At 40.5% G+C, this 27,682-nt stretch overlaps 1 protein-coding gene and 1 long non-coding RNA gene across 6 annotated transcripts in view; one reads left to right on the top strand and one right to left on the bottom strand.

Annotated features, from left to right (window-relative positions):
* The window catches only part of kdrl (kinase insert domain receptor like), a 138,426-nt gene that overhangs the window by 69,597 nt on the left and 41,147 nt on the right, over positions 1 to 27,682 (top strand). For all 4 annotated transcript variants that reach the window (XM_069892898.1, XM_069892901.1, XM_069892900.1 and 1 more), the window contains exons 12-16: positions 10,071 to 10,179; positions 15,082 to 15,390; positions 18,046 to 18,192; positions 23,616 to 23,747; positions 24,324 to 24,430. In XM_069892898.1, the coding sequence (XP_069748999.1) occupies positions 10,071 to 10,179; positions 15,082 to 15,390; positions 18,046 to 18,192; positions 23,616 to 23,747; positions 24,324 to 24,430 (804 nt within the window). The remainder of the gene's footprint in view (positions 1 to 10,070; positions 10,180 to 15,081; positions 15,391 to 18,045; positions 18,193 to 23,615; positions 23,748 to 24,323; positions 24,431 to 27,682) is intronic.
* Positions 8,135 to 27,682, bottom strand: part of LOC138740364 (uncharacterized) — a 153,803-nt gene continuing 134,255 nt past the window's right edge. Inside the window, exons 4-5 of one of the 2 annotated variants that reach the window (XR_011342862.1) lie at positions 16,970 to 17,468; positions 8,135 to 8,203 (exon numbers count right to left, since the gene is read on the bottom strand). This is a non-coding gene — a long non-coding RNA (uncharacterized lncRNA). Of the gene's footprint in view, positions 8,204 to 14,560; positions 14,790 to 16,969; positions 17,469 to 27,682 lie in introns of those variants that run through there. The other variant, XR_011342863.1, reaches the window with a different exon arrangement.

Below are 27,682 nucleotides of genomic sequence, written 5' to 3'. Positions count from 1 at the left end.
AAAGTTTGAAAACCACTGGTTTAGAACAAATTTAAAGATTCCATCCATCAGAAAAAAAATGCTCTCTTCACACGAATATTTGGGACTTCCCAAAGCTTGCTTGTATTATTCTCTAGCAAGCCACTGTTTAAAACATACCCATTGTGAGCTTCTTGGAACAGCTACAATTGAACAATGAATGCAGCATTGCCAGTCACTGCATTCTTGGAACACATGGCAATAAACACACAAAGCTTGTGTTTCAAGAATATATTTATTAACTTCAGTCTAGTCTTATCAGGAAATATTTTTCTCTCCCAAGCATTGTCTCCAATGGAAGCCAGGAGCTTAGATATATAGAAACAGGCAGCCAGAATGAAATGCAAAAGGCTGGTCTAATAAAAATCAATGGCAACATCTTGTTCTTAAATTGCACTATTAACTCCGCAAGATGACATTATGCGCCCTGTAAGCACAGTATTAAACAAGCCGCAAGGTGATGTAAAGGAAAATTATTAAAAGTTTCCACCGAGAAATGGGTTTTAAGAAACATTTTAAAGATACAAAAATTGCTGGAGAGACCTGGATGTTTAAGTAAAGCATTTGAGAGCTTGGGCCATGGATGATTTTAATTTGGAGAAGATCGAGGGGCAAAAAATTGAGTGCAGAGAGGAAACTGCAGATAATAAAACAAAAGAAGAATTTTTTTTTAAAAAACGAGCGTCAGAACCTTAAGATCAAAGTATTGTTGAGCGAACACATCAGCAAGCATGAGGGAGAGGTGCAAGGCAACGGAAGAAGATTTGGTGCAAGTTTCACATGAAGCTAAAGAAATGGAAAAGCTGCAGGAGCTGGAAACTTGAGCGAACCAAGAGAGCACGGGGCAGCTCCGTGGGCCAGACAGCATCTCAGTTAGTCAACAGCTCAGCTCAGCACTCACTCTCGAAAAGGATCCAGACCCATTTCTTTCCATGCATTCTGCTTGATCCATTGGATCCCTCCAGCTTCTCTGCTCATTCATATAAAATTAAGTTTTTGCCAAGTATAATGAGGGAGAAGCTGGCCACAAGGAATTTAGAAGATCAGATCTAAACATGAGAAAGGCATGGATGAGAGGGAACATGTGAACTGAGACAGGACAGAGTTATCAGGTGGAGGCAGTCCATCATGAAAGGATGAATGTGTGGTCTGACATTCAAGAACCAGAGATTATGAACAGTCTGGTTTGATTTCAGGATAATGCCTGGGAGAGGGATAGAAGGAATGACTAGGAAATGGATCTTCTGACGGAGACTAATAACAATGACATAGATGGAGGAAATTTCAGCTTATTCACTGCCAAGTGTCAGACAAGCAGATTGACAATTGAGAGAGAGAGAGAGAAAAGAGTGTCAAGCAAGGGAGGTTTTAAAAATCACTGTAAATTAAGACAAAGATTCTGTGGTCTGAAAATTCAACCTCAGTCCCTTGCCACGTATATACAAGAGGCAGGTAGACTGAAAAAATCCGGTTGGTGCTGGATCTCAAGGGAAAGGATTTGTGCAATGCCAACAAGATGGCTATTTAGAGTAACTTGTGGGTGTGCCCACTTGGGAAAAGGCTATTCTGGAATTGATACTGTGTAATGATATGGACTTGATTAGGGAGCTTAGGATAAAATAACCGTCAGGAGGTTGTGATCACCATGTGATAGATTTATTCCCCAATTTGAGAGGGAGAAGCCAAATTCGGACTTGTCAGTATTACTGCTGTTAAAGGTAACTGATGAGACATGAGAGAAGAGCTGGCCAAAGTTGATTAGAAAGGGAAGACAGTAGTGCAGTGCAATGGAAGGGGTTTCTGGGAATAATGCTGGATCATTTAATTCCAAGTAACATAGAAAATAGAACATTACAGCATAATACAGGCCCTTCACCTCATGGATAGTGGCAACCTACTCCACAATAATCTAACGTTTCCCTACTTCACACCTATAACCCTCTATTTTTCTTATATCCATGTCCATCCAAGAGTCTTTTGAATGTTCCCATTGTACCAACATCCTTCATCACCACTCCCAGAAATGTTTTCCAGGTATCCACCACTCTCTGAGTAAAACCCTACCTCTGACATCTCTCCCAAATTTTCCTCCACTCACCTCAAACTGATGTCCTCTGGTATTTGCTATTGTCACCCCTGGGGGGGAAAAAAGTGCTGGCCTGTCCACCCTATCTAAACCCCTCATAATCTTGCATACCTCTACTGAATTTCACCTCTCATCCTTTGTCGCTCCAAAGCTCTGTCAGCTTTGTTTCCTAGGACATCCTCTCCAATCCAGATAGTACCCAGATAAATCTCCTCTGCATCCTCTCCAAAGTTCTGTGCATAGGATGAGGCATTTTGTTGTAGCATTAAACTTCACAGTTTAAGGAATGGGGCTTTAGAATCTGTGTTGAACTCCTCAACTTTTATTCTTGAAATGTCATTTTTAACACTCACTCTAAAATAGTTAGGGTTTTGTTATCGGTTGGGCTGAAGGGCCTGCTCGATGTTGTATGACTTTGTGCTCTATAAATTGCTGCAACTAACCAATTTTCATTCATGTATTGCCTAAGAAACTTTAGCTGCAAACGTTTCAGTTCAGAGCATTGAATGCTCAGTCTGTTCCTGCTTTCATTTTGTTGCAAGTTTTAAGCTTCATCTTAGGGGGCGGGGGGTTCCGTGCATGTTAATATCTCAAAGCAGCAGCATCTCCAACCACAACATCCCAGAGATAAAACTTCAATCTGTCTCCTTTAATAAAATTTTGAACTAATCCAAAACAGGCTCGTGCTTAAATGTTCTTTGATCTTAAACATTTAGAATAATAAGAATTCAAACTATCTGGAAAATAAAGGTTGGCACCATTCTTGACAGTATCAATTCTTGTGTCTGGTTGACTAATTCTGATTTAATTTATACAGGAAAGTATCAGTGTTGTGCAAAAAAGGTATGAGTCGAGTTTCCAGATAGCTCAGTTTTTGTGAGTCAATTCAAATTTAAAGTTTAAATTTAAATTTTCAAATTTAAATTTAAATTTTCAAATTTCAAGCTTATATTTAGGCTTACATCATATAGTAACAGATCCTTCCAGCCCACGAGCCCATGATGCCCAATTGACTATGTATTTTTTGAAGGGTGGGAGGAAATCGGAGCCCCAGAGGAAAACCCATGCAGAAACAGGGAGAACATGCAAACTCCTTGTGGTGATACAACCACTACACTGGCTGCCCTCCTACCAGCCTACTGCAGGTAGGCAACCACTGTACCTGTAGGTAGGCAACCTGGGAGGCTGGCCTCACCTGTCTGCTCTCAATCACAAGTCCTTATAAAGACTCCAGCCAGCCCCTTTGAGAGCAGTCAGACCCGTGGAGCCAGAAGTGTACTGAGACCTGATGCATACAAGTTTAAGCTGATTAAAGCCTGTTGTACAGTCTGTGGACTTTGCATCACAGCAGTGCTCACACTCCTTACAGACACCGCCAGATACAAACCCTGCACTAATTGCTAGGCTAACAATGCCTCCCTTCATTTCACTTCACTGTTCATAGAACACCATACAGTATAGGCCCTTCGGCCTGCGATATTGTGCCAACCCATATATTTCTACCCAAAAAAGTACTAAAGCCTTCCTACCTCATAATCCTCTTTTTTTTCTTCCATCCATGTGCCTGAGAGTCTCTTAAATGCCCATAATGTTTCAGCCTCCACCACCATCCCTGGCAAGGCATTCCAAGCACCCACAACTCTGTGGGTAAACAACTTGCCCGTGATGTCTCCCCTAAACTTTTCTCCCTTCATTTGTCCTCTGGTGTTTGCTATTCCAGCCCTGGGAAAAGGATGCTGGCTGTCCACCCTGTCTATGCCTCTCGGAATCTTGTAGACCTCTATTAAGTCTCCTCTCATCCTTCTTCGCTCCAAAGAGAAAAGTCCCAGCTCTGTTAACCTTGCCTCAGAAGACTTATTTCACAATCCAGGCAACATCCTGGTAAATCTCTTCTTCACTCTCTCCATAGCTTCCACATCCTTCCTATAATGAGGTGACCAGAACTGAACAGAGATTCTAGGGTTGCAACATGACCTTTCAACTCATGAAACCTATCCCCCAGCATCACATCAGCCTTCTGAGCTATCCTATCAACATGCACAGCAACCTTGAGTTTGGACTTGGAACTCCAAGGTCTCTCTGTTCATCTCTGTCCATCTGCCACTTTTCTGCCCAAATGTGCATCCTGTCTATATCTTTTTCTAACCTAAGACAAACTTCAGTACTATCCACAAGTCTTCCAACTTTTGTATCATCCACATACTTATTGACCCACACTTCCGCCTCTCCATCTTTTTCTTTGGCTTGGCTTCGCGGACGAAGATTTATGGAGGGGGTAAAAGTCCACGTCAGCTGCAGGCTCGTTTGTGGCTGACAAGTCCGATGCGGGACAGGCAGACACGGTTGCAGCGGCTGCAGGGGAAAATTGGTTGGTTGGGGTTGGGTGTTGGGTTTTTCCTCCTTTGCCTTTTGTCAGTGAGGTGGGCTCTGCGGTCTTCTTCAAAGGAGGTTGAAACCCACCAAACTGTGAGGCGCCAAGATGCACGGTTTGAGGCGATATCAGCCCACTGGCGGTGGTCAATGTGGCAGGCACCAAGAGATTTCTTTAGGCAGTCCTTGTACCTTTTCTTTGGTGCACCTCTGTCACAGTGGCCAGTGGAGAGCTCGCCATATAACACGATCTTGGGAAGGCGATGGTCCTCCATTCTGGAGACGTGACCCACCCAGCGCAGCTAGATCTTCAGCAGCGTGGACTCGATGCTGTCGACCTCTGCCATCTCGAGTACTTCGATGTTAGGGATGAAAGCGCTCCAATGGATGTTGAGGATGGAGCAGAGACAACGCTGGTGGAAGCTTTCTAGGAGCCGTAGGTGATGCCGGTAGAGGACCCATGATTCAGAGCCGAACAGGAGTGTGGGTATGACAACGGCTCTGTATACGCTTATCTTTGTGCTACTCTTCATCTAGCTATTTATATATATCACAAAGAGCAGGGGTCCAAAACAGACTATTGCAGAACTCCACTAGTCACTGACCTCCAGGCAGAATACTTTCCTTCCACTACTAATCTCTGCTTTCTACATGCAAGCCAAATTTTTATTCACACAGTCAAAGTTCCATTGATTTCATGACTTTCTGAGTGAGTCTCTCAAGGGGGACCTTGTCAAATGCCTTACTAAAATCCATATTAGACCACATCTACCACCCTACCTCATTAATTTCTTTTGTTACCTCCTCAAAAAACTAAATTAGGCTCATGAGGCATGACCTTCCTTTCACAAAACCATGCTGGCTATCCTTCTCCAAACGCTCATAGATCCTATCCTTAAGAATCCTTTCCAATAGTTTACACATCACTGCCATAAGACTCACCATTCTATAATTCCCAGAATTCTCCCCATTACCTTCAGTTCCATCCTATAATTTTAGCACATGATAGTTTCATCAATTTACTCTCTCTTAATTATGCTCGGTTTTCTCACTTTCACAACATTCTTTCTGGCAGTGGTGAAATGGATATTCCTACCTTTGGAACTAGCATATCCTACAAGGCAAAAAAGCCAATGGCAAATTTTACACGTGGCAATAGAGCTGGTTTCTCCTGGCATTCCTGATTATGAACCTTTGTTTCAGGTTCAGATCCATGGACTTGTATTCAAAGTTTGACAATCCATGTTTTCTTTGTATGGTTTTTTTCTAATCATAAGGAAGGCTATACCCTCATTTTTCCTTCTCACTGGTTAAGTCAAAGGGTTGTTAGCTTTCCAGCTATTTCTGGTATAAAAAGACATTTTCTAACGTTCAATAAATGAATGGTGGTGACCTTGGCTACTGGGTTACAAATAAGGCAATTAATCCTCAGGGTATTAATTTAAAAATTACTAGATAATGACGCTGCAGGTGTACACCTGTTTGGCTACAATGCATATCCTCAATATTGGTAGTTAGTGTGCTTTAAAAACTTACTTTATTTTATTTGAAAATGCTTATGCATTTAAATGTAACTCAATCCCCAAATTCTTTCAATGAAGATAAAGATCAAGATCTTGAAACATGAGAGTGAGCACCAAAGCTGTTTCTGATTTGACTGAGCACCACAGGCATTATAACTATTGTGTCAGCCACCTCATAATGTCACACCATGATCTCAAGAACATTTGAAAACTATTGGTTACACAGCAAGTGAAAGTTAATGTGCACTAATCCATCAGGAAAACACGTGGCATTATATGGTAGATGCATGACATTTGCACAACTTCTTAAGCCATCTGTGGTACCAAATAAATCAAATGTGCATTTTACATGAAATGCACAGCAGGAAGGACAACTCCATAAAGGTAAAGATGGATTAATATATGAGAGAAACCTTGCACCAGTCATGACATCTGGCATCTTAATAGCTTCTCTTGACTGATAGAAAAGCACATTACCTGCATTTAACATCTAATATACAGTATAGCAGTATCGTTTTTATCTATGCAGAGTAAATAATGTCATATCCAAAATTAGTTTACATGCTCCCAAGCCAATTTCTGTAACACCAACTTAAATACTGATTGCATTGCAAACCCAATTAGACAAAAATTCTGTGACCAGATGGAACTGAACATGCAAAATGCACGGAAGAAGTTTCACCGGTACAAAAATTTACCTGAACTGTACTACCTTTGAACAGAAATTATTTTTGGAAGATTTCAATCAAAGCTCAAAGCATTTTTTTTTAAAGTTGAGAGAGAATGCTTTCATGAGGATCTTCGGACTATGCGACGGGATATAGATAGGTCGCGTGAGTGAGTGTAAACTTGGCAAATGGAATTTAATGATGGAAAGTGTGAGGTAATGTGCTTCAGTAAGAGGAATTGGAAAGCATGTTGTCATCTAAATGAAGAGCAATTGCAAATTAATGATCTAGTTGTTCTTGCTCTATAAGCTTCCTTAGTTGACAGATCAGCTTAACCACTGTTATTATATTTATCTCCTCTTCCTGAAAACCTTGATCCTACCAAGTAGCAAGGCAATTCACTTCAAGAGTTCATCGAAAGTGGGCATGCAGGTACAACAGGCAGTGAGGAAAGGGAATTTTGCCATTCATTGCAAGAGGATTTGAGTACAGGAGCAGAGAGCTTCTATTGCATCTGTGCAGGGCCCTGGTGAGACCACACTTGGAGTATTGTGTACAGTTTTGGTCTCCTTATTTGAGGAAAGACTTCCTTGCCATAGAGGGAATTCAAAGAAGGTTTACTAAATTGATACCAGGGATGGCAGGACTTGCATATGAAGAAAGGCTGGATCGACTAGGCTTATACTCGCTGGAATTTGAGGGGGGATCTTATAGAAATGTATAGGACAGGCTAGATGCAGGAAGGTTGTTCCCATTGTTAGGGAAAACCAGAACCAGGGGTCACAGTTTAAGGATAAGGGGGAAGTCTTTTAGGACTGAGATGAGAAAAAAAATTCTCTCAGAGAGTGGTGACTCTGGAATTCTTTGCCACAGGAAGTGGTTAAAGCCGGTTCCTTATCTATATTTAAAAGGGAGTTGGATTTGGCCCTTGTGGCTAAGGGGATCAGGGGATATGGGGAGAAGCCAGGTACTGGGAACTGAGTAGATGATCAGCCATGATCAAAATGGCCTAACACTACACCTATTTTCTATGTTTTGATGTTTCAATAAAATTTCATTCTTTGCACTAATAATGAAACCCAGTCATTGAACATGTGAGGCCACAGGTGTTTGTTCACAGTAACATATACATCATGATTTACTTTCTGTGATTGTTATATTATAATTTCACACTATTTCAAGTAACAAATGAAATTCTAGCTTGGTGTTTATTTCCTCAAAGGGAGGCAGTGATATGGAACCACAATTTTTTTGTGGGGGGGGAGTTGGGGGGAAGGGAAACAGAGGAAGGTTTAGTGGATGATAATCCTTCTCCAAGCATTACAGTGTTGAGTGCACAGAGTTATTAAATGAGAGGCAATAAAATGCGTTCTGCACCTGCCAACAAAAAAAAGATCTTGTCTCTGAATGCTGGGACGAAACCCAAATTAAATCAGTACTTGCCATTTTTGCAAAGCAGTTTAATTTGAATGGCCATCCAACATTGGAGCTGCAACCACTTCTACTTAATGGGAACTTCAATCACTGCTGTCTAGACACTAAAGAAAGAGAGAGAAAGAAACTTGATTGCATCTCATTTTAAACAAACCAAATTTAAAAACTCATTTTATAAACTTAATTCAGTGGATTATTTATTGTGTACCAGACAATGGGAACACATTCAGTTTTGGCATGACCCTTTTAAGTGATGTCCACATTTGCTTGATCTACTCTGCTCCTTCCCCACCTCACTCCACTGATAACTTTGCCTTCAGAAATATAGCTGTCAGATCAGGAATTTCCTTCCTGCAACTTCCCATCTTTTCACTCTATGATTTGGAATTTAATGCTGATAAGTGTGAGGTGCTTCACTTTGGTAAGAAGAATCAAAATAGGACATATGTGGTAAATGGGAGAGCATTGATGAATACAGAAGAGCAGAAAGATTTAGGAGTAACGGTACATCGTTCCCTTAAGGTAGAAACTCACGTGAATAGGGTGGTGAAGAAGGCTTTTAGTATGCTGGCCTTTATCAATCATTGCATGGAATATAGGAGTTGGGAGGTGATGTTGGGATTGTATAAGATGTTGGTGCGGCCTCATTTGGAGTTCTGTGTGCCGTTCTGGTCGCCTAATTATAGGAAGGATATAAACAGAGGGGAGAGAGTGCAGAGAAGGTTGACCAGAATGTTACCTGGGTTTAAGCATCTAGAGTATAGGGAGAGATTGGACAGATTAGGTCTTTATTCTTTGGAGCGTAGAAGGTTGAGAGGGGATTTGATAGAAGTATTTCCGTTAAGAGGAGGAAAGATTAAAACAAGAGGACATGAGTTAAGAATTAAGGGGCAGAGGTTTAGAGGTAACATGAGGGGGAACTTCTTGACTCAGAGAGTGGTAGCCGTGTGGAATGAGGTTCCGGGAGAAATAGTGGCGGCGGAGTCAATTGTATTATTTAAGAAAAGGTTGGACAGGTCTATGGATGAGAAGAAGATGGAGGGTTATGGGCATTGTGCAGGGAGGTGGGACTAGAAAGGGGTGTTTGGTTCGGTGCAGACTAGAAGGGCCTAATGGCCTGTTTCCGTGCTATAATTGTTATGTTATGTTATTCATACAAGGCCTTTCCTAACATCTACCTCTTACAATTGATCACCTACTGTAATAACTGGTTGTGCCAAATTTTATGTCCGTGCTTCCGTATAATGCCGTTGAATCTCTGAGTTTAAGAGCAGCTTATTCTGCAAGTATTGAATTCATCCAAATAACTTTTAATTGTGGACAACTCTTACATGGAGTTCAAAATATTTATCTGTACGTATTTTCCCGATACCCTGAGCTGCTGATTCTTAAATTATTAGGCCATAATTTATATTTTATTCACTGTTTCCTTGGTGCAAACAATGTAAAGAATTTAACCAAAACCAAGTATCCATTTGAAGTTAATGGCAGGACAATCATTCTTACAAGAGAGTTACTTTGCTCAGTATTTTGAGTTGTCAGATGAATCGTGATTGTATTTAAATATTTATAGAGAAAGTCAGGCACTCCTTTCTCATGTTTTCTCTTCGACTTGGACATTGGCAATCACCTGCACATTTTTACTTATGAGACTTGCCCTTGAGCACTATTGAGTTATTTGACCACATTAGCTGATGTAAATTTCATTCTGCTCAAGTGCACTCATGCACATTTCTAAAATGGTCATTAGATTATAATCTAAAGCACAAGCTCTTTTTACATGAGAGAGAAAAGACCTGTTGAGTACGAATTGGCTCCAGTACTGCTGATCCTTGTATTCGGTCTCAAATAGCCATGAGATTCTTCAATATTGTCTCGCTTCCTTTCACCCATCCCCTTAGCCTAAATGTGGTAAAGGTGAAACGGTTCACTGCTTTGATCTGATATGCTGATTCTTTTTCTGTTTCTCAGATCGTGAGCAAACTGATGGTGATGGAAAGCAAGGTCTCGGGGATTTATTACTGCATAGCTTTTAACAAAGTTGGCATGGACAAAAGAAGAATTAATTTCTTTATTACAGGTAAGCAGTTTTTTGCCCTGCAATAATCATGCATCTAAAAAGACTGAAAGTTAACTACTGGCCAGTTGCAACCCATTTGCCAGATTAGTATTTTAAAATAAGGAGAAAATTAAATAATTCCATTGTGATTGGAAAATTTCCATATCCATCACTCTGAACATAACTGGAGTTCTTTAGACTTTATCTCCTGCAAGTGACTTTCTTGCATTAAAGTTAACATGCAAAGTTTTTAGTAGAAATATTGAGCAACACATACTAAATAAATGATTAAATATTGTGAGACAGTCTGAGCAGACCAAACCCCTGAACACCACCCACAACCCAAAGCTAACCTACCAATCATTCCTTATCCTATTAACCAGCACTCCGTATTGATCTGACCCTCCTCTTATCAAAATTCTCCAAACTATTAATTCCCCCCCCCCCAAATTCTAGCTTCCAGAAGTATCTCAGACCATAGACTGAAATCCCACACTACTCATCATATCAATGGAATGACAATTTTTATATTTGATCATTCCCCTATTGATGCCTTCTTGTCTACCAACTCCTCCATCCAACTAATCCAATCTGACCCACCCCCTGCAATGTCCTCAGGCAACGACATATCACCCCATAATCCCTGACCCTTCCACATGGTACCTAGCAGGCCCAGCTCTCTAATCCCTTGTCAAGCATCTTTGGACATTCAGGCAAGTTAGGAAACATCAGCACTCTGGTTTTTCTGCACTTCTAAATTTCCCAGCAATGTGCCCTCAAACAAAACATTTCCTGGGCGACAGGTAAGATTCAGGCCAGATAATGATAGTGATCATGGTTGCAATGCAACTAGCAATGCCTTGCTGTTTGATTAGACTTGGCTGCCAGCAGAGGGTTGGCACACAGTATGCAGTATCTGTAATGGAGGTTTGCAGCCTCATGGCATGCCTCATGTGCTGTTTACATCAACTTTAAAGTAAAGAACTTTTTCCTTCATCCATGTATTGTTTAAGAACTCACACATACGAATACAAGATGAAACACAAGGGAGTACAGATATTCAGGATCAGCTGATGGATACATGTATCCTTATTTTCAAAATGTCCTTTGTAGTTTGCATCTGACAAGTTCAATCCAGTTTCATGTCATCCCACACCTCAGGATCCCACTTTTAAATCTCAAGGTGTTCCCTTCTTATCCTTAATGACTCTCACCTTGTTGAATATTGCTTGACATTTTCAGTTTTTTTTAAAATGCAGCTTAAAATGCTTTCTGTGCATTACTAGTGGGGGAGGTGTTTGTAGGATGGTCAGTTTCAAGTAAACTGAGGGAGTTTGGACTTCAATGATGTGTAGGGAGGATTATTGTTGATCCTGGCAGTGAAAAGAAGACACAAACAGCATAAGGAAGGCTAATCATTTGTTTGGTTGCACACTGTTTAAGATAAATTGGACTCCCACAGTCATCATCAGAATCTGATTAAAAATATTATGAAGTGTTTGGCTCATGACACATCTCATGACTCATACGGTTAGCATACCGGTGCTGTCATTAAGGTATTTGTTTGTTTTCCCCATGTCTGCGTGGGTTTTCCCCACGTGCTCCAGTTTCCTCCCAATCTTCAAAAGTTGTAGGTCAATTGGGTGTAATTGTTGGCATGGGCTCGTGGGCCTGTACTGGGCTGTATTTCTGAATGCAAAATTTATTTAAAAATTAAAAACGGTTGCAGGAACCATTCTCGAGAAAGCTATTGATATTTTTTACCTCTACCATCACGTCACTCCTGTCCAACCTGTCTTGGTCCGATTTGCATCTAACCCTCTGAACCCACGTGCAAGGCATGACTGTATTCCAGTCATTTCCGTTCTTTTAAAAGTGCTATGATCCCTATTGTTCTGGTCACCAGGGGACAGTTTTTTTTTCACTCAGTAGACGCCTTATCAGTTTGACCACCCACAAATATCCTGCTAATGCCAATGACAGCCATCAAATAATTATTGTGCATTGTTCATACTTTTAAAATAACAGAAGAACATGACACTTATAAAGCCGTATTCAAGGTTTCTGGGATTTCCTGTTTTGCAGTTCCATTACACTGCCCTGTTAACTCTGTAATAGACTGAAACGTCGGTTCTGTATCTTTGCCTTTGCTACATAAAGGACGCTGCTTGACTTGCTGGGCTTCTCCAGCATTTTGTGTTTTGACTTCTCAGCCGATCTTTGCTCTTGTTACACAGCTGGACCCCATCCAGAGATATTATTTAAATGAACAAGAACTGATGGCACCAGGATTGCTATTTGAAGAGGCTAATTCCAAGATTGATTTTCTGTTGTATAAGGGAGCAGCCTTTTCCTGAGGAATTATTATTTTTTTAGTTATCAAACTGTAGATCCTGGCTATATCTGAGAAAAAAATACATTCAATGAACTTGACATTAACATACTTATATTTACATGCCGAATCTTTAACTAATAGCTATCAGGGCCCCCTCACCTTCTGAATTAACCACACAAGCCTTCATGTTCTGGGCTCCTTTCATTATTTTCAGATAGGGGATAAATTATTGAGCAGCGTAGCAGTGTTACTAGTAGTATTGCTACCTCACAGTCCCAGTGAGTTACATTCCGTCCAATGCTACAAACAAACTGGTGAAGGAAATGAGTCCAGTAGCATCCATGAAGGGAAAGGGATAATCAATATTTCAGTCCAAAACCCTGAATCACGACTGAGGGTGCAAAGGAGAGGCAGCCAGTGTGAAAAAAATGTGATGGGGATAAGGCAGGCTGGACCCAGGTGAGGAAGGGATGATGTGCAGATGGAGCCAAGTAGGAGAGGATAGGGGGGGATATCAAGAGGCCAAGAAGTGATAACTGGAGACAAAAAAGGGCTGAAGATTATGGAAACTGATGAGAAAGGAAAGTGAGGAGTTGAACCAGATAAGGGATAGATGGTGAGAGGTGGGGAAGGATTATAGGGAAACCAGTGTTTTCCCCCATGGAGGAGGGTGTGCGGATGATGAATCGAGGCCTGTGAAGGAAAGGGGAAAAAACTGGGTAATAGAAAGGTGGGGATAGGGTTAGAAAGAAGGAAGAGGGTAAAGAGAATTGGGTGAGAGGAAATGGGGTGGGGGTGTAGTGCACTGTTAGCCAGAATCAGACACATCCAAAGATAAAGACTGTACAACAGGCTTTTATCCACAAAGACTTCCACAGAGCCAGGCTGGCTGTGGCTGCAGCAACTCTGAGTGAGGCCTCGGGAGGCCGGCGCAGGCTTATGTCCCGGAGGGACCGGGTGGGGCTTGATCTATTCAGGCCGACTGATTGACAGCCGGCCAGGTGTTGTCCTGTCCCCTTACTCTCCTGCAGGTACAGAGGTTGCCCCCTGTAGTAGGCCGGTGATGGACCACCACAGTGGGTTATCTGAAAATTAAGTATTCAATCTTCATAGCAAAGGGTTGCAGCTTATCTCAGGCAGAACATGAGTTATCCAGGTTGGGTGTCATGTGAATGGGAGCTTGATGGACAATATGGACAATGGGACAAAGAGTCCATTATTTGTGATGTGCAGTTGCATGAGTTTAATAATTCGATGTAATATTTGTCTTTGCCACTTCACTGCAGAACACCCATGACAAACCTACGGATTGTAAGCATCCTGCAGACTACAGGTTAAGAAATAGAGCTCTACAGTGAAACAGGCAACGTCTGAGGTTTTTATTTACCGCATCTCAAGATAAACTTTAATTTCTTTGATGAACTTTAGATCATACAACCCAAACAGACTTGCGACACAAATATAACTGATGCATCTTGGAAAGGCGAATCCTCAGTTATGTCTTTGACCGACAGGCAATAATTAATGATTGGTGATGACACATTTGGAAAATAAAGCTGAATAATAGAGCTGTAATTTCCCAGCTTTCTTCTCCTGCTCTGAAATATTGTCTTAGATTTTTCAATAGTTGTAAAGTACAAGGATTGTCTACTCCTATTAAGGGTATTTTCATTTAACAATGTAAATGGTAGTGCTAATGTTCATCCACATGTTTAAAAACAATGATCTTAAAGGTCTGGGTGAATGCTACTATGAATGGAAAGGCAGTAGACCAATGGTAGTGTTGGCAATCTAATCCAAATACCAAAGACTGGTTCATTCAATGCCTTGTGGAAAGTCATCTGTGCACACGAAGAAATAGAAATGCCAACCGATTTTAATGTTAGCATTTTGAGGATTGTCTGTTGATGATTTAAAAAAAACAGGAATATTACTAATGAATCTTTTAAAATCTCCTGAAGAAGTCCATTGCAATTTTTTTTTGGTAATCTATTTGAACTGTATTGACCTTGAGAACAAACCTGGGCCTCCTAGACCCCACATAGAAATCTTACCTGATGAAATTTAGTTTAAAGAGGTGATTCAAGAGAATCAAGAGACCATGTCTCTGTTTCCTGGCAACCTAAGTTGCCTCCAATTTGAATTTCTATGCTTCTCAAATAGATGCAAACATTTTTGATCAAAGTTTAAGGACATATCTTGAAACCAGTAAGAACTCCAGAACACACTTTCCAAATATTTTGTTTGTGTTTTTATTTGCTGTAATGGATGTTGCAGTCGTAGCATCAGTGATATTCTAGCAACACAGTTTTGAATAAAAAGAATATTAATTTATCTTAAATACTGGATAAATGGGAAATAGTAGGATATCAATTTAACACTGACTCATGCTTAAAGAGACGAACTGCCAACTCCAAATTATAACACTACTTCATTTAAACAATTTTCTATTTGTGTAAATTATTTTTTGCCAATATCTTATGGGGAAAAAAATTACATATTAAGTATCACTCAAGTTACTTTAAAGGAAGATCTATAGAGCCTTGTGTGTCACCTTTGTTTATTGTCTTTTGTCTGTTTTGGATTAGATCAGTCAGATGTCTTGCACCTTGAAGCAAATGCTACTACATCATGGATACAAGGAGATGATCTAAAACTCATCTGTCGGTTCAGAAAATACTATAAAAAGGAGGTCTTATGGTATTACCAGTCCTTTGGGAATCCCTCAGATGTTCCACTGAGTCACTTCACCCAAAGGTCTGAAGGAAACTACTCCATCTCACTGGTGCTTGTGATCAGAAATGTGACAAAAAGCAACAGTGGAATTTACAAATGCAAAGCAATAGACACAGCTTGTGGGGATGAGTGTGAGCTGCACACCGTTGTTCACGTAGAATGTAAGTTTCAGACAAAAGCGATTCTAACTACATAAATGAACCTGGATATGTCCCGAGTTAGTTGATAACAGCTTAGTAATACAGGCACAGTTTGTGTGAATATCTCTGGCAAAGGAAAAAGGTAATGGTCACAGTTTCCTACAAACAATTCAGAAGGTTCTGTTGGCAGTCCATTTGTAGCTATCAGATGCAGATGGAGGTGAACTGAGGTGTGCTTTTCCCTTGAGGTTAAATTGTTTACAATTATACTGAATGGATCTAAACTCCCAAATTCAGGTGGTGATTAAAATCCAAAGTATCTGCAAATGGGATAAAATCTCCCTGAAACCTATATATTTATGACCTTACTGAAGGTGAGATGAGGCACTAAAATCAGGGAATCAAGCTGATAATTTCAAATGTTATAATAAATTACCTGCTTTTAAATTTGATGGTCCTATTTTTAACCATGGGCTTACAAAGTCTTGGAAATACCAGTAATTGGCAGAAGGTCAGAGGGTTGTACCATGAGTTAAATCCCTTTTCCACAGTGCTTGTGGGCCAGGGGAGATTACCCATAAACCCTTTGCAATCTCTATACTCCTTCTTATCCACATCCTGCTAACTTCCACCTATTGCCCCTCACATTGCTCCCTCACATCATCCCACAGTCAGAACCTCTCAACCAATGTTTCACCTCCTATCCGTTCTATCTTCACAATACCTCTTGAAATTCCCAGTGTTCGTGCTCACCAGCACACGCCTACCCATACCTGCAGTCCAAAATAATGTTCGTGAAATGCAGATATAGAACTATTCATCAGGAACCCCTTTCCTCCATCCAGACTCTTCTTTAGAATGAAGAAACACTTCTCCTCCGCTGTTACCCCTTTGGCTACTCACTCTCTCCCAAGGTACCTGCTTATGGGTTTCAGCATTGAAAACCATCCAAAAAACTTTATCCATGGGGTCAATGAAAACACCAGGTATTAATCAAACAAGTCCTGTGCTGAGTCAAACACTGTAGATTTCCTGTTTTAGATCAAAGATCTTTCATTAAACCTTTCCAGCATTTCTCGAATTATTTCAATTTTCCAGCACCTTCAATATATTTCTTTCAGGACCTTGAGTTCACATCCTACCAAGAATGTTTTGCAATTTGAACTCAGCTCGAAAAAATTGTCCAAAATTGAAGTTGCTAATGGCTTAAGATACCAAATAGCACATGAATAATCTTTACAGCACAGGACCTTTGACCCATTCCTCTGCCATAAGTGCTCTGCGATTAGTAAGGGATTGCTTAAGATGGTATGTGAGTGGAAGGAAAATGTTTAAAAACCTCTTTTAATTGTACCTAATTGACTCGTTATGTGCACGGTTTCATAACTCCAAAGGAAGTGGGCCAATGACCATTTTTCTCAAGCATAATATCTCAGTAACAATTGGGTCTAGAGCACTGGTTCGCAACTTTCCCTTCCCACTCACATACCAATCCTTTACCAATTACAGAGCACATATGGCATAGGGAAGGTTCTCCAAGTACTTATCCAAAAGTTGAGATGTAAAGGCGGAGAAACTCCGCCAAAATGCATAATCCTACCTTTCCAAATGTGTGGTGGCGGTCTCTGGGCCATATATTCCTACCCCTCTCCGAGAGGGATAATCTCCGCAACGCAGCCCTCCGCCGATCAATCTGAATGTTTCTGGTTCTTTTACATCTTAGGAATTTGTTGTTTAACTGTCCCTCAGACAACTCGAGCATGTACTTACTCAGGTTCTCTCAAAACTTGTTCAAGCACTATTAATTTAGTTTCAAGTTTCTGTTATGAAGAGGGAGAAGAGAGTGTGGTCAGAGTGCAATGAGTCCTTTGGTACGTTACCTACTTTTCTGCTGCAGGTGGAAGGAAAGGGGGTTTGTATGAAGGTCTAAATTATGTTCCCAGTTTCTCTGCAGTTTCTTACAGTCTTCGACAGAGCAGCTCCAATACCCCCAAGTGTTGCATCAAGGCAGGATTCTCTCGATGGTGCATCTGTTGAAGTTGTTGAGGGTTGCTGTGGACATGTCAAATTTGCTGAGGCTTCTGGAAACATTGGCTAATCTGCAAGATTCACAAATATATTAGACCTAAATTTATTTATTACCATTATCTGTACCTAGATACAATGAAAGGCTTTCTTTTATGTGCCTTTCAATGGCTGGCAAGGAGATACTTTGCGAAAAGAAAGAGTCTATTCAGAGACATGAATGGTCTAGCAACCTTCCCTCATTCACCTACTCTCTCCTTACCATATGTCTTTGGAAACAGTTTGTCTGAATTTGCCTGATTATTTAGGGGCAGGTTTGAAACTAACTCATTAGACAGTCGTGCAAAAAATAATTAAAGAAGGTGAAAATATAAGCAGCTGACACAGCGAGCCTGCCCCCTGATCAAGTGGTCTGGAACATCCTGGTCAGACATTTCCTCCCACACATCCCTCACATTAATTCTGGGAAAATCGAAAAACAGAGCCAGTAGGAGGTAAACAGTTTAAACATCTTTCTTTGCCATGGAATTTTTTAAAAAACTGTTCAGGCTATCACTCGGCAGTCAATGTCAGTGGCTGAGGAACTGAAGAGAAATACAAATAGTTAAAAACAATAAAGAATGACTTGATATTTTCTCTGATGCATTACAGCTAAAACAGTCCCAGTCCTGCAGAAGAACCTGACAAACATGGAGGTCAACAGCAGCAGTACAGTGGTCCTAAATTGTGATGTCACAGGAAGACCCTTCCCCATCATCTCCTGGTACAAAAATGAAAAACTGGTTCTTCCAGCTTCAGGTGTGCAAAGTTACATTTATTTTTCTTCTGTGTTCCTGTGATAAGAATAACAGGCCAGTTGATTTGAGAAGTAATATTCTCTCATTGTCTTATGAAAAATGTTTGAATCTCAAACCCTGACATGGTGTCCTTCGTCTCGGATCTTTAATTTGATGGAAAATTAAAACCCAAAGTATCAAAAGGAGATTTCAAAACTATATTTGTACACTTTAATGTTAGCTGTTCACAAGCTTTTATCATCTCCAGCTTTTAACCATCTGTTAATGGTATTTAAAGCATGCAGGACAGCTGTCAAGGGATTAGCTACCCTTTCACATGTGGAATATGTAGACAGCATTTCTTAGAAAATCACAGAAGAGTTCACAGTTCAAAAAGTGGTTTTCTTGTTTTGGTTTCTTTTCTAATGTCACATTTTCCATGAACCTTGACCAGCATTCCCAACATTGTTCATAATGATAGTTAAAGAAAATCATGATGCTTTTATTATGTGGAATGTATGTATATTATTAAAAAGAAAAATTCTGTATCCATCCATTTTGTTCATTCTTATCATTCCATTTAAATGAAGTTCCACCAATAAATATTTTCATCATTGTTGTCTCACCTTTCACCTTTAGTTTTATTTAAACAATAAGATGGAAAATAGGAGAAATTTGCAATTACAGCAATGCAAATATATTTGCTGGTATAATGCTAAAAAAAATTACACATTCTACATTCCAAGTCCATTGTATGAAGATATGTAGTGTCTTTTTGTGTCTTTCCAAATGCGTGGCATCAAAATTAATTTGGTATTTAAGCAACCATAAAATATTGTGCATGCAATTTGGAAGGTCAAGTTCTCAAAAAAGTAGTTATGCAGCCTTGCAGCACCAATGGGCCAGGTTCATTCCTGAACTCTGGTACTGTCTTTGTGGAGTTTGCATCTTCTCCCTGCTATCTTGTGAGTTTCCCTCAAGTGCTTTGATTTCTTCCCACTTTCTTGGAGGTAACTTGGTTCCTGTAAGGGGCTAGTTTTGGAGACCAGTTTGAGTTAAAAAGATTTAATAGGTTACAGGGAAATAAGTGGATTAATGTCACAATGGAATTGTTCTGAAAACTGACAGAGACTTGAAGGGCATCGAAGCCACTATTTCAGATTCAGATTTATTGTCTGAGACACCACACACAACCCTGAGATTCTTCTTCATATGGGTGAGAAAGAATTACTACTTATTGGTCATGCAAAAAAAACTGTACACAACATACACATGTAAACAAATGAAGAAATGTAAAAAAACTGACTTATTTCTATTTAGCTTAACCTAACTTAACCCCCTTCTAATTCTAAGCGCACATATATATAATGTGGGTATAAGTTCATAAAAGTTATTTGATTCACAGTCCAATCTCACTTTTCATTCTTCCAAGTTTACTGGTTGCAGGCATACTGTGCATAGAATTTAACATTTATGAATTTCACCAGGCTTTGGTGCCTGAAAGGTAAATGGTTACCGCTCAGGAAGGTTCTTGTCGGTTTTCAGAGAGAGATTTGTTGCTCATTGGACACCCACAAATGATTCTTTCAGATCAGCCACTTCAGCGTCTTGCCGAAGAAACTTGCCCCATCAGGGTTCTCCAGATGATAACCTCTTTCTTTCAGGTCACCACAGAGAACTAAGAACTCAGAACTCAGAACCATCTTCAAAATGGGAGTTTTCCACAAGCTTGCCAGCCAGCTGGTGCTACTGAACTGTAGAACTGAATTCTCTCTCTCTCTCTCTCTCTCTCTCTCTCTCTCTCTCTCTCTCTCACTTTCCCCCCCCCCCCCCACCCCAGCACTGGCCTCTGTCTCCCAACTCCATCCTTCACCCCTCTCAGATTCACAAATTTCTATATGGCCCATGTCTCGCCCCTTCTACATTCTCCTCCTTGCACTGGATATCAGCCTTGAAGGATTTCATTCCAAAATGTTGACAGCTCCCTTTTCCCCACTTACTCCTGCAGATTTTTTTTTGCATCAGATCTGCACATTTGCAGTGTTCTGTGTCTCTGCTTTATTTAACTTTTTTTAAATATATTTTATTTTTTATTTTTATAAATCTACCTAGTAAAATCTTCAATATTGTTATATATTAAAAATTTTCATACAAAAAAAAAGCCCCTTCCACCTCCTACTAAATATAAAGCCACACACTGTCAGAGCTCACACTCAAAATATCCATTGTAACAGCACCAAGTATCATTATTATAATTGGGCCCCTATATGGTCCAAATATGGCTGCCATATCTTGACAAATGCGTCATACTTGTTTTTTTCGATTGTATGTAATTTTCTCCATTGGTGTACAACTGTTCATCTCTGCAGTCCATCGTGCTATGACTAAGGGAGAGTTGGACTTACAAGTAGCTGCAATACACTTCTTAGCCATGGCTAAAAACTACTTTCACAAAAGAAATTTGGAAGTTAGTTAATTTAATACTTATTTCAATAAAATTACCCAAAAGATAAAGCACCGGGTCATCTCTGAAGGTTACCCCTGTAATCCTTGTTAACACTTCCGCAATATCCTGCCAAAAGGCCTCTCCTTCACACACAACCATATTGCATGTAAAAACATTCCTGTTTCAATCCCACATCAAAAACTCATCTCTGATATTTCAGATTTTGACCTACGTAGCTTCTAGGGCAAATAAGATATAATTGGTGTTGGAAATTATACTGAACCATTCCATATCTTGCACTTATAATTGATGTCATACTATCCAAGCACCAATCAGACCAACAACTTTCTGATATTCCAACACCTAAATCCCACTCCCATCTCTCCCTCGACCTCTGTGAACCTGGTTTTGCATTTTCACTCTGGAGAGCATAGTACATTTTTATGTTATGAGTTGAGGTGTATTCCCCAGCCAGATCATTTGTTCCATTTCACTAATTTCAGGTGGGACCAACATTGGCCCCATCTTTCTCTCTGAACGATCTTAGCTGGAGGAAAGAGAAGAAAGTCCCATCAGCTACTCCAGATTTCTGTTTTAGTTGATCAAAAGACATAAGAATCCCCTTTGCATCACAGTCTTAAATGTATCTCATACTTTGTCATACCAGGAGTTGAATATTCTGTTACCTATATTCTGTCCACAATATTCTTACATGATGGTGTTCTTAATGATATCCCTGCTTTTTCTCCAAGGCAATCATTGATTTCTTGCCGTACTCTTATCACGTATTAATATAGGATTTTCCATCTTCTTTGTTATGACTTAACACTCCACTTTTAAATAAAATCCTTCACTGCCCCCTCTTTCACTGCGTATAAACCCATTCGAATCCAGTTGGGGAGGAGGAAAGAAATCTGGCTTTGTGCTGACAAATAATACTTTCTAAAATCCGGTAGCCTAAATCCTCTTAGTTTAAAATCCATTGTTACTTTTTCCAGTGATATACTTGGCACCTTATTGTTCCATAGGAATTGCCTAATGCAATTATTTAATAATAATGTAGCTTTTGCAGCTTTCACCCTCATTACCAGTTCTCACTGATTTATCCAATATCCGATTCAAACAGAAATTAAAATTCCCTCCCCTCTGACCAATATATTTCATCTACCTTCTGCTGCTTTTAACAAAGATATTCTTCATAAAGGCTTCGTTGTCATAATTTGGAGTGTAGATATTTATAAGCATCCAGGATTCTTTACAATGTTGCCATTACAAACCTTCTGGCTTGATCAATCGATATATCTTCAACCATTACTGTGACATTTTTATTAATTAAAATTGTTACTCCTCTCACCTTTGAACTGAAAGAAGACATTATCACTTGTTCCACCCATCCTCTCTTTAATTTTGCATGTTCCGATTTAGTAAGGTGTGTTTCCTGCAAGAAAACTATATCTGCCCTTTCCATACCAGTTCTTCCACAAATATTGTTCAACAATAAAACTTCTTTGATTATTCAAGTAATAGAGTGATCTTTCCCCTTTAAAAAAAAATACATAGTGCTATGCTCTGACGGTGACATAAACAAAAAATCCCGGAAGCCCACGAGAAAAGCCTGTGGTCTGAAAAAGAAGAACCCTTCCCTTTAGCGCCATCTTGCAAAACTGTTCCGCTTCCGGTGCCACTATCCCCCTTCAACCAGAATCTCCACCCTGCTACTATTCTTACCAAGTTCTCGCTCTTGCTTGAACTCACCGTGCAATTTCCAACAATACTTAACAATAAATACAAGATGGTTCAAAAGTACACTTTTTACTTGGGCCCTTGTAAACATTCTCCTTAATATTCTTGTTTAATATCTTTAATCTTTGATAATCTTCTACTTCTTCCTTAGTCTTGATAAAACGTCGATTGCCATCTGTTACTTCAACTCTCAAAGTCGCAGGATATATCATCAAGTATTTGATATTCTTTGACCATGATTGCCCTTTTACATCATCAAACTCCTTCCTTTCCTTAATCAAAGTTGGGCTAAAGTCTTGAAAGAATAACACCGATCTGCCTACGATCTGAAGCGGCCCATTGTGTTTCTTTGAGGAATCAAACGTTGCTCCCAAAACCATTTCATGTTCCTAGTAACTCAAAAGTTTTACCAGGACCGGCCATAGTTGCTGCTTGTCAGATCTTCTGGGTCCGATGGTCCAAGGAGCCCTTTCTATTTGTAGTTATCTGTTGAATTTATTTTCTCCCAACACTCATGGGATCCAAGTTTCAAAGAAGCTCACCAGGTCTCTCCCTTCAGTCCCTTCCTTCAAACCAATAATCTGAACATTATTGCATCTGCTAAAATTCTCCATGTGGTCGTTTTTGTCCAGCATAGCTTGTTTATCCAAGTCCCACTTCTTTGCATCTTCTTCCAAAGCTTTCAGATTTTCTTGCATTTTAACCAAGACAACTTCTGCTTGGCCCATTCATTGCATCAAATCCTCAATTGCTTCTTTAAATTCAGTCATCTTCTCTGACGTATCTTTCAGCACCCATGAAATGATTGCATAAAAGTCTCCAAGTTATCCAGGATTGCATTCAGGTCTCGTGTCAACACCCCCCCCCCCTCCCCCCTCCCCCAGCACTGCTGGGTTCATCTGGTCCCAAGGCCGCTGTTGTGCCACTCCCTTTTGGACTTTCACTTGACGTTCCGGGCTGAGTCGGTGTCTCTTTCGATTTTGTTTTTTGCTATCTTGGTTTCTTTGTGTTCATCCATGGTGGAAAAAAATCTTAATTTTAAACTTTTAATACTCTTCATGGAGAGCTCATCCAAGACGTGTCTGCCTAGATCCTTCACATGGCCACAGCCCCCTATTTAAATCATTCTTGACTAAGGAAACTAAGCAGGGACAAAGGCTTTATTTTGACAATGTAACTTATTACTTTTGCAAACCAATAGTACCAAAAAGACTCTTTAAAATGTTTAACACAAAAATATTATTTCTCTTCCACAGGCATATCCTTGGAATCAGGAAGGAGAACTTTGATTATTGAGAGAGCTGAACATGATGATGAAGGAGAATACAAATGCAAGGCAACAAATGAGAAGGGAACGGTGGAAACTTCAGCATACATATCTGTTCTAGGTGAGATCTACAACAGTGATTTTTTTTCCCCTTTGAGAGAAGCAGTGGGTTTTCGACCCACTGCAAAGAAACAATCTACCAACATGCCCTCCACCACCCTACCCACCCCTACTCTGCCCTTCCCCCACCCCCCCCCCCCCCCCCCGCGCCTCAATTAGATCAGTCTCGCCTCTTTTGAAGAGAACAATGCTGATTCATCAAATTGTTCCTCATTTTTGATTCCTGGTAAGAAGCATAAAAAAGAAACAGTGGTTACAAGAAAACTGGAAATACTGGAAATACTCATCGAGTCAGATGAGTGGATGGAGAAAGAGAGCCAATGTTTTAGATCTGTGACTTTACAGCAGAACAAGAGGTGAGTATATGGACCTAAAGCATTGGCTCTGATTCTCCCACCACAGATGTTCTCTGACCTGATGGGTATTCCCAGCATTCGCTGTTTCTTCAGTTCTCCATTGCATTGCCATCAACATACCAGCGATATCTGGAGATAAGAAACCATCTTTGTCACCACAGAAAATTTTTTTTGCTTGAAGATTTACATTTTTCAACCACCTTTACTCTTTTCTGTTACAGAGTCTGAGGAAAAGTCCAACTTGGAGCTGATAATCTTGGTTTGCACTGGGGTGGCAGCCACTCTCTTCTGGCTTTTGCTCACACTTTTTATCCGGAAACTCAAGAAGGTGAGGTTGTGAGCAATCTTTCAGTTTTCTAAATTATTGTCAAAGCAGTAACATTTCATAGAAAGGAAACTTGTGCAAATTTGTGGGATTCTAACACCTCTGAGATTGTCTGATCTCAGACGCAAAGCAGGCTCAGGCCTGGCCAGTACTTGGAGGGGAGACCACCTCGGCACACCAGGTGCTGTAGGTTTCTGTGAGGGGCACTGGACAAAGTGATAACTCTCTGTATGCCTTACAGTAGACAGAAGTTAAAGCATTTCATGCATGTTACATTCTAAATGTAGGATTATGAGACAATAATGGATTTTACCTTTGCATCATGCTTCCCATTGAGAAACCAAAGCATCACCTTCCTGTCAGTTCTCATTCACCATGTCTGAACTATTACCATTACATGAATCACTGTATTATTCATAACGTGTAAGCTCTGAGCTGTATTCTACTCTTCGGAAAAGTGTAGCTGGCACGATATATATTCCAAAAATGAACTGAGAGGAAGTTAGTTACACAAGAGGTGTGTGCAGAAAATCAGTCTTTGTCACAAACAATAGTAGAGGGTGTGAAGCCAGAGGAATCATAGTGGCTGGAAAAATGTTATTTATCTGTGTTTATGTCAAGGTATCAGTGACGGCATTGTGTTAGGTGATCATGGATTCAACTCCCACTCCAGAATCTTAAACGTCTAAAAGATGATTCTCCAGTGCATTTTTGCATCTCTAAGAGAAATTGTCTGCTCACGAAATGTTAAGCATCTGCCCTGATGATGGGCATTAAAGAAGCCCTCAGCACTGTTTGAAGGAGAGCTTAACTGAAGAATCTGTTTTAATCCTGCTTGTTAAAGCTTGCTGGGCACAAATTGAGTGCTGTAATTTCTAAAAAAAAAATAAAAGCAGACATGCTGTAAATACTCAACGAGTAAATCAGCATCAAAATGAACCCGAGTTAATTTTTACACTCAGCTTGTTTTATTTGTTTCTGCACAGCTGCTATCTGAGCAGAAGAATTTTCCAATTGATTTCAAATTTACAGCATCTCCATTATTTTGCTTTTATTCCATGATTCCTGTATCACACAAGTGTCAACATTTTTTTAAATGCCTAAAGCCCTTGGGTTTCCTTTGTATAATTTGGAGCTTCCTGAAAAATGAACAATAACATAATAGATAATTCACTACCTCCCCTCCCCCAAGTTTACAGATAAAGCCTCTGACTAGGGCAACTCTTACGAAGCAGGGACGCTTTAAGAAAGTCACCCCAATGGCGAACAGCATCAACCCGCTCTTCACCCTGGGTGGCCACGTTGCTGTTTCACACAACTTTATTCAAACAGTTGCCATGAGCCAAGCATGACCAAAGGACTCCGCTGGCTGAACATTTGCTCCAATCTTCACCAAAGGTTTATGTATTACTTCAAAGAACATGAAAATTTTAGATGCATATTTTTACCTGTTATTTTATTCTTATTTATTTTAAATTTTTTTAATTTATTTTCCTCAATTTTTTTTACCAGCTGCTTAAAGCTGTCGATTGCTGTAATTCCAGATACAAGGGGTTTTATTATCAATCTTTACCTCCTATAGGTGCTGCGAGACCTGCTGAGTTCCTCCAGCATTTTTGTGTTTTTTCTATGTACACTGATCCTTCAAGTCCATCCCTAAACAATGACACGGTACTGTCCATGCCACTGCAAAGGGTGAAAAGAATGACCTACACCCAAGAAGTCAAAATCGAAGGCTGATTTATTCCACTGGGAACTCTGCTTATATTCCCTCCCTGCCGCTGAAGATAGGAGTAACGTCACAGCGGCGTCAGATTGGTTGGCGTTCCCACCATTGCTCGTTGTTTCCCGTTGTGCAGGTTGTCACATGGGACAAATTGGCCCCCATGGGGTCTGCACAGTCGTCACGTTCGTCAGCCATCTTGTGTACCAGGTCGCATCCCGGTTAGCAGGCCACTACGACACCCGATATTTTGCTTTGGTGATGAAGCTTTTCTTTTCTAACCTATTTCATCATTCAGCCACCATGAGATTTGTTCCACTGACTCATGAATTTTTAAGCCAAATCATCTGCATAATATTCCACCCTCCAGCAAAAACTGACTTCAGCCCATCTGTTCTCCAGCATTGTGTTTTTACTTCAATCACTTTTGTGTTTTACTCTCGGTACCTCTGCAGTCTTCAACAGCCCTTGCACTGCTGTTGGAAGGCATTGTAACTAAAAAGATTTTCACACCTGCAAACAATTACACAACTTTGTCAGACATTCCCCTCCCGACCTTCCACAATTGACATAAGACCCTGACGTGTAGCATTATCTTGGCAGGCACAATGGAATATAGTTTGGATGACATATTTCTGCAATTTGAATATCAGTGTAAGATGCCAACTTATAAATTGAACTGGGTAGAAATAAATCATCTAGTTAAACAGAACAGTCTGCGACACTGTGATTGTGGTGCAACGCACAAAAGTGCTGGGGAAACTCAGCAGATCATGCAGCATCTATAGGAAGCAAGGGGGTGTAACCAAGATTTCTGACCAGTTCCACTCGTCAAGGAATGAACAAAAGGCAGGCAGGTGCCAGAATAAAAAGGTGGGGGGGAGGGGTAGAGAGGAGGGAACAGGAGGAGGTGCACAGGCCAACAGGCAAGAGGTGAGTATGGGTGGGAAGATGAAGAGAAAAAAGCTATGGGTGGGGCTATTTGCTGCAGAAAAGTAGAAAGTCATTCCTAGCCCTAACCCCGTCACATCACAATTCTGGAGAAACTCCGCAGGCCAATCAAACAGTGCACTTTATTTTTCTTCTTTGGCTTGGCTTCGCGGACGAAGATTTATGGAGGGGGTAAAAAGTCCACGTCACCTGCAGGCTCGTTTGTGGCTGACAAGTCCGATGCGGGACAGGCAGACACGATTGCAGCGGTTGCAGGGGAAAATTGGTTGGTTGGGGTTGGGCGTTGGGTTTTTCCTCCTTTGCCTTTTGTCAGTGAGGTGGGCTCTGCGGTCTTCTTCAAAGGAGGTTGCTGCCCGCCAAACTGTGAGGCGCCAAGATGCACGGTTTGAGGCGATATCAGCCCACTGGCGGTGGTCAATGTGGCAGGCACCAAGAGATTTCTTTAGGCAGTCCTTGTACCTTTTCTTTGGTGCACCTCTGTCACGGTGGCCAGTGGAGAGCTCGCCATATAACACGATCTTGGGAAGGCGATGGTCCTCCATTCTGGAGACGTGACCCATCCAGCGCAGCTGGATCTTCAG

The sequence above is a fragment of the Narcine bancroftii genome, chromosome 8 (assembly GCF_036971445.1).
Source record: "Narcine bancroftii isolate sNarBan1 chromosome 8, sNarBan1.hap1, whole genome shotgun sequence".
Classification (NCBI taxonomy): domain Eukaryota; kingdom Metazoa; phylum Chordata; class Chondrichthyes; order Torpediniformes; family Narcinidae; genus Narcine; species Narcine bancroftii.
This window is presented reverse-complemented; position numbering and strand designations above follow the sequence as displayed.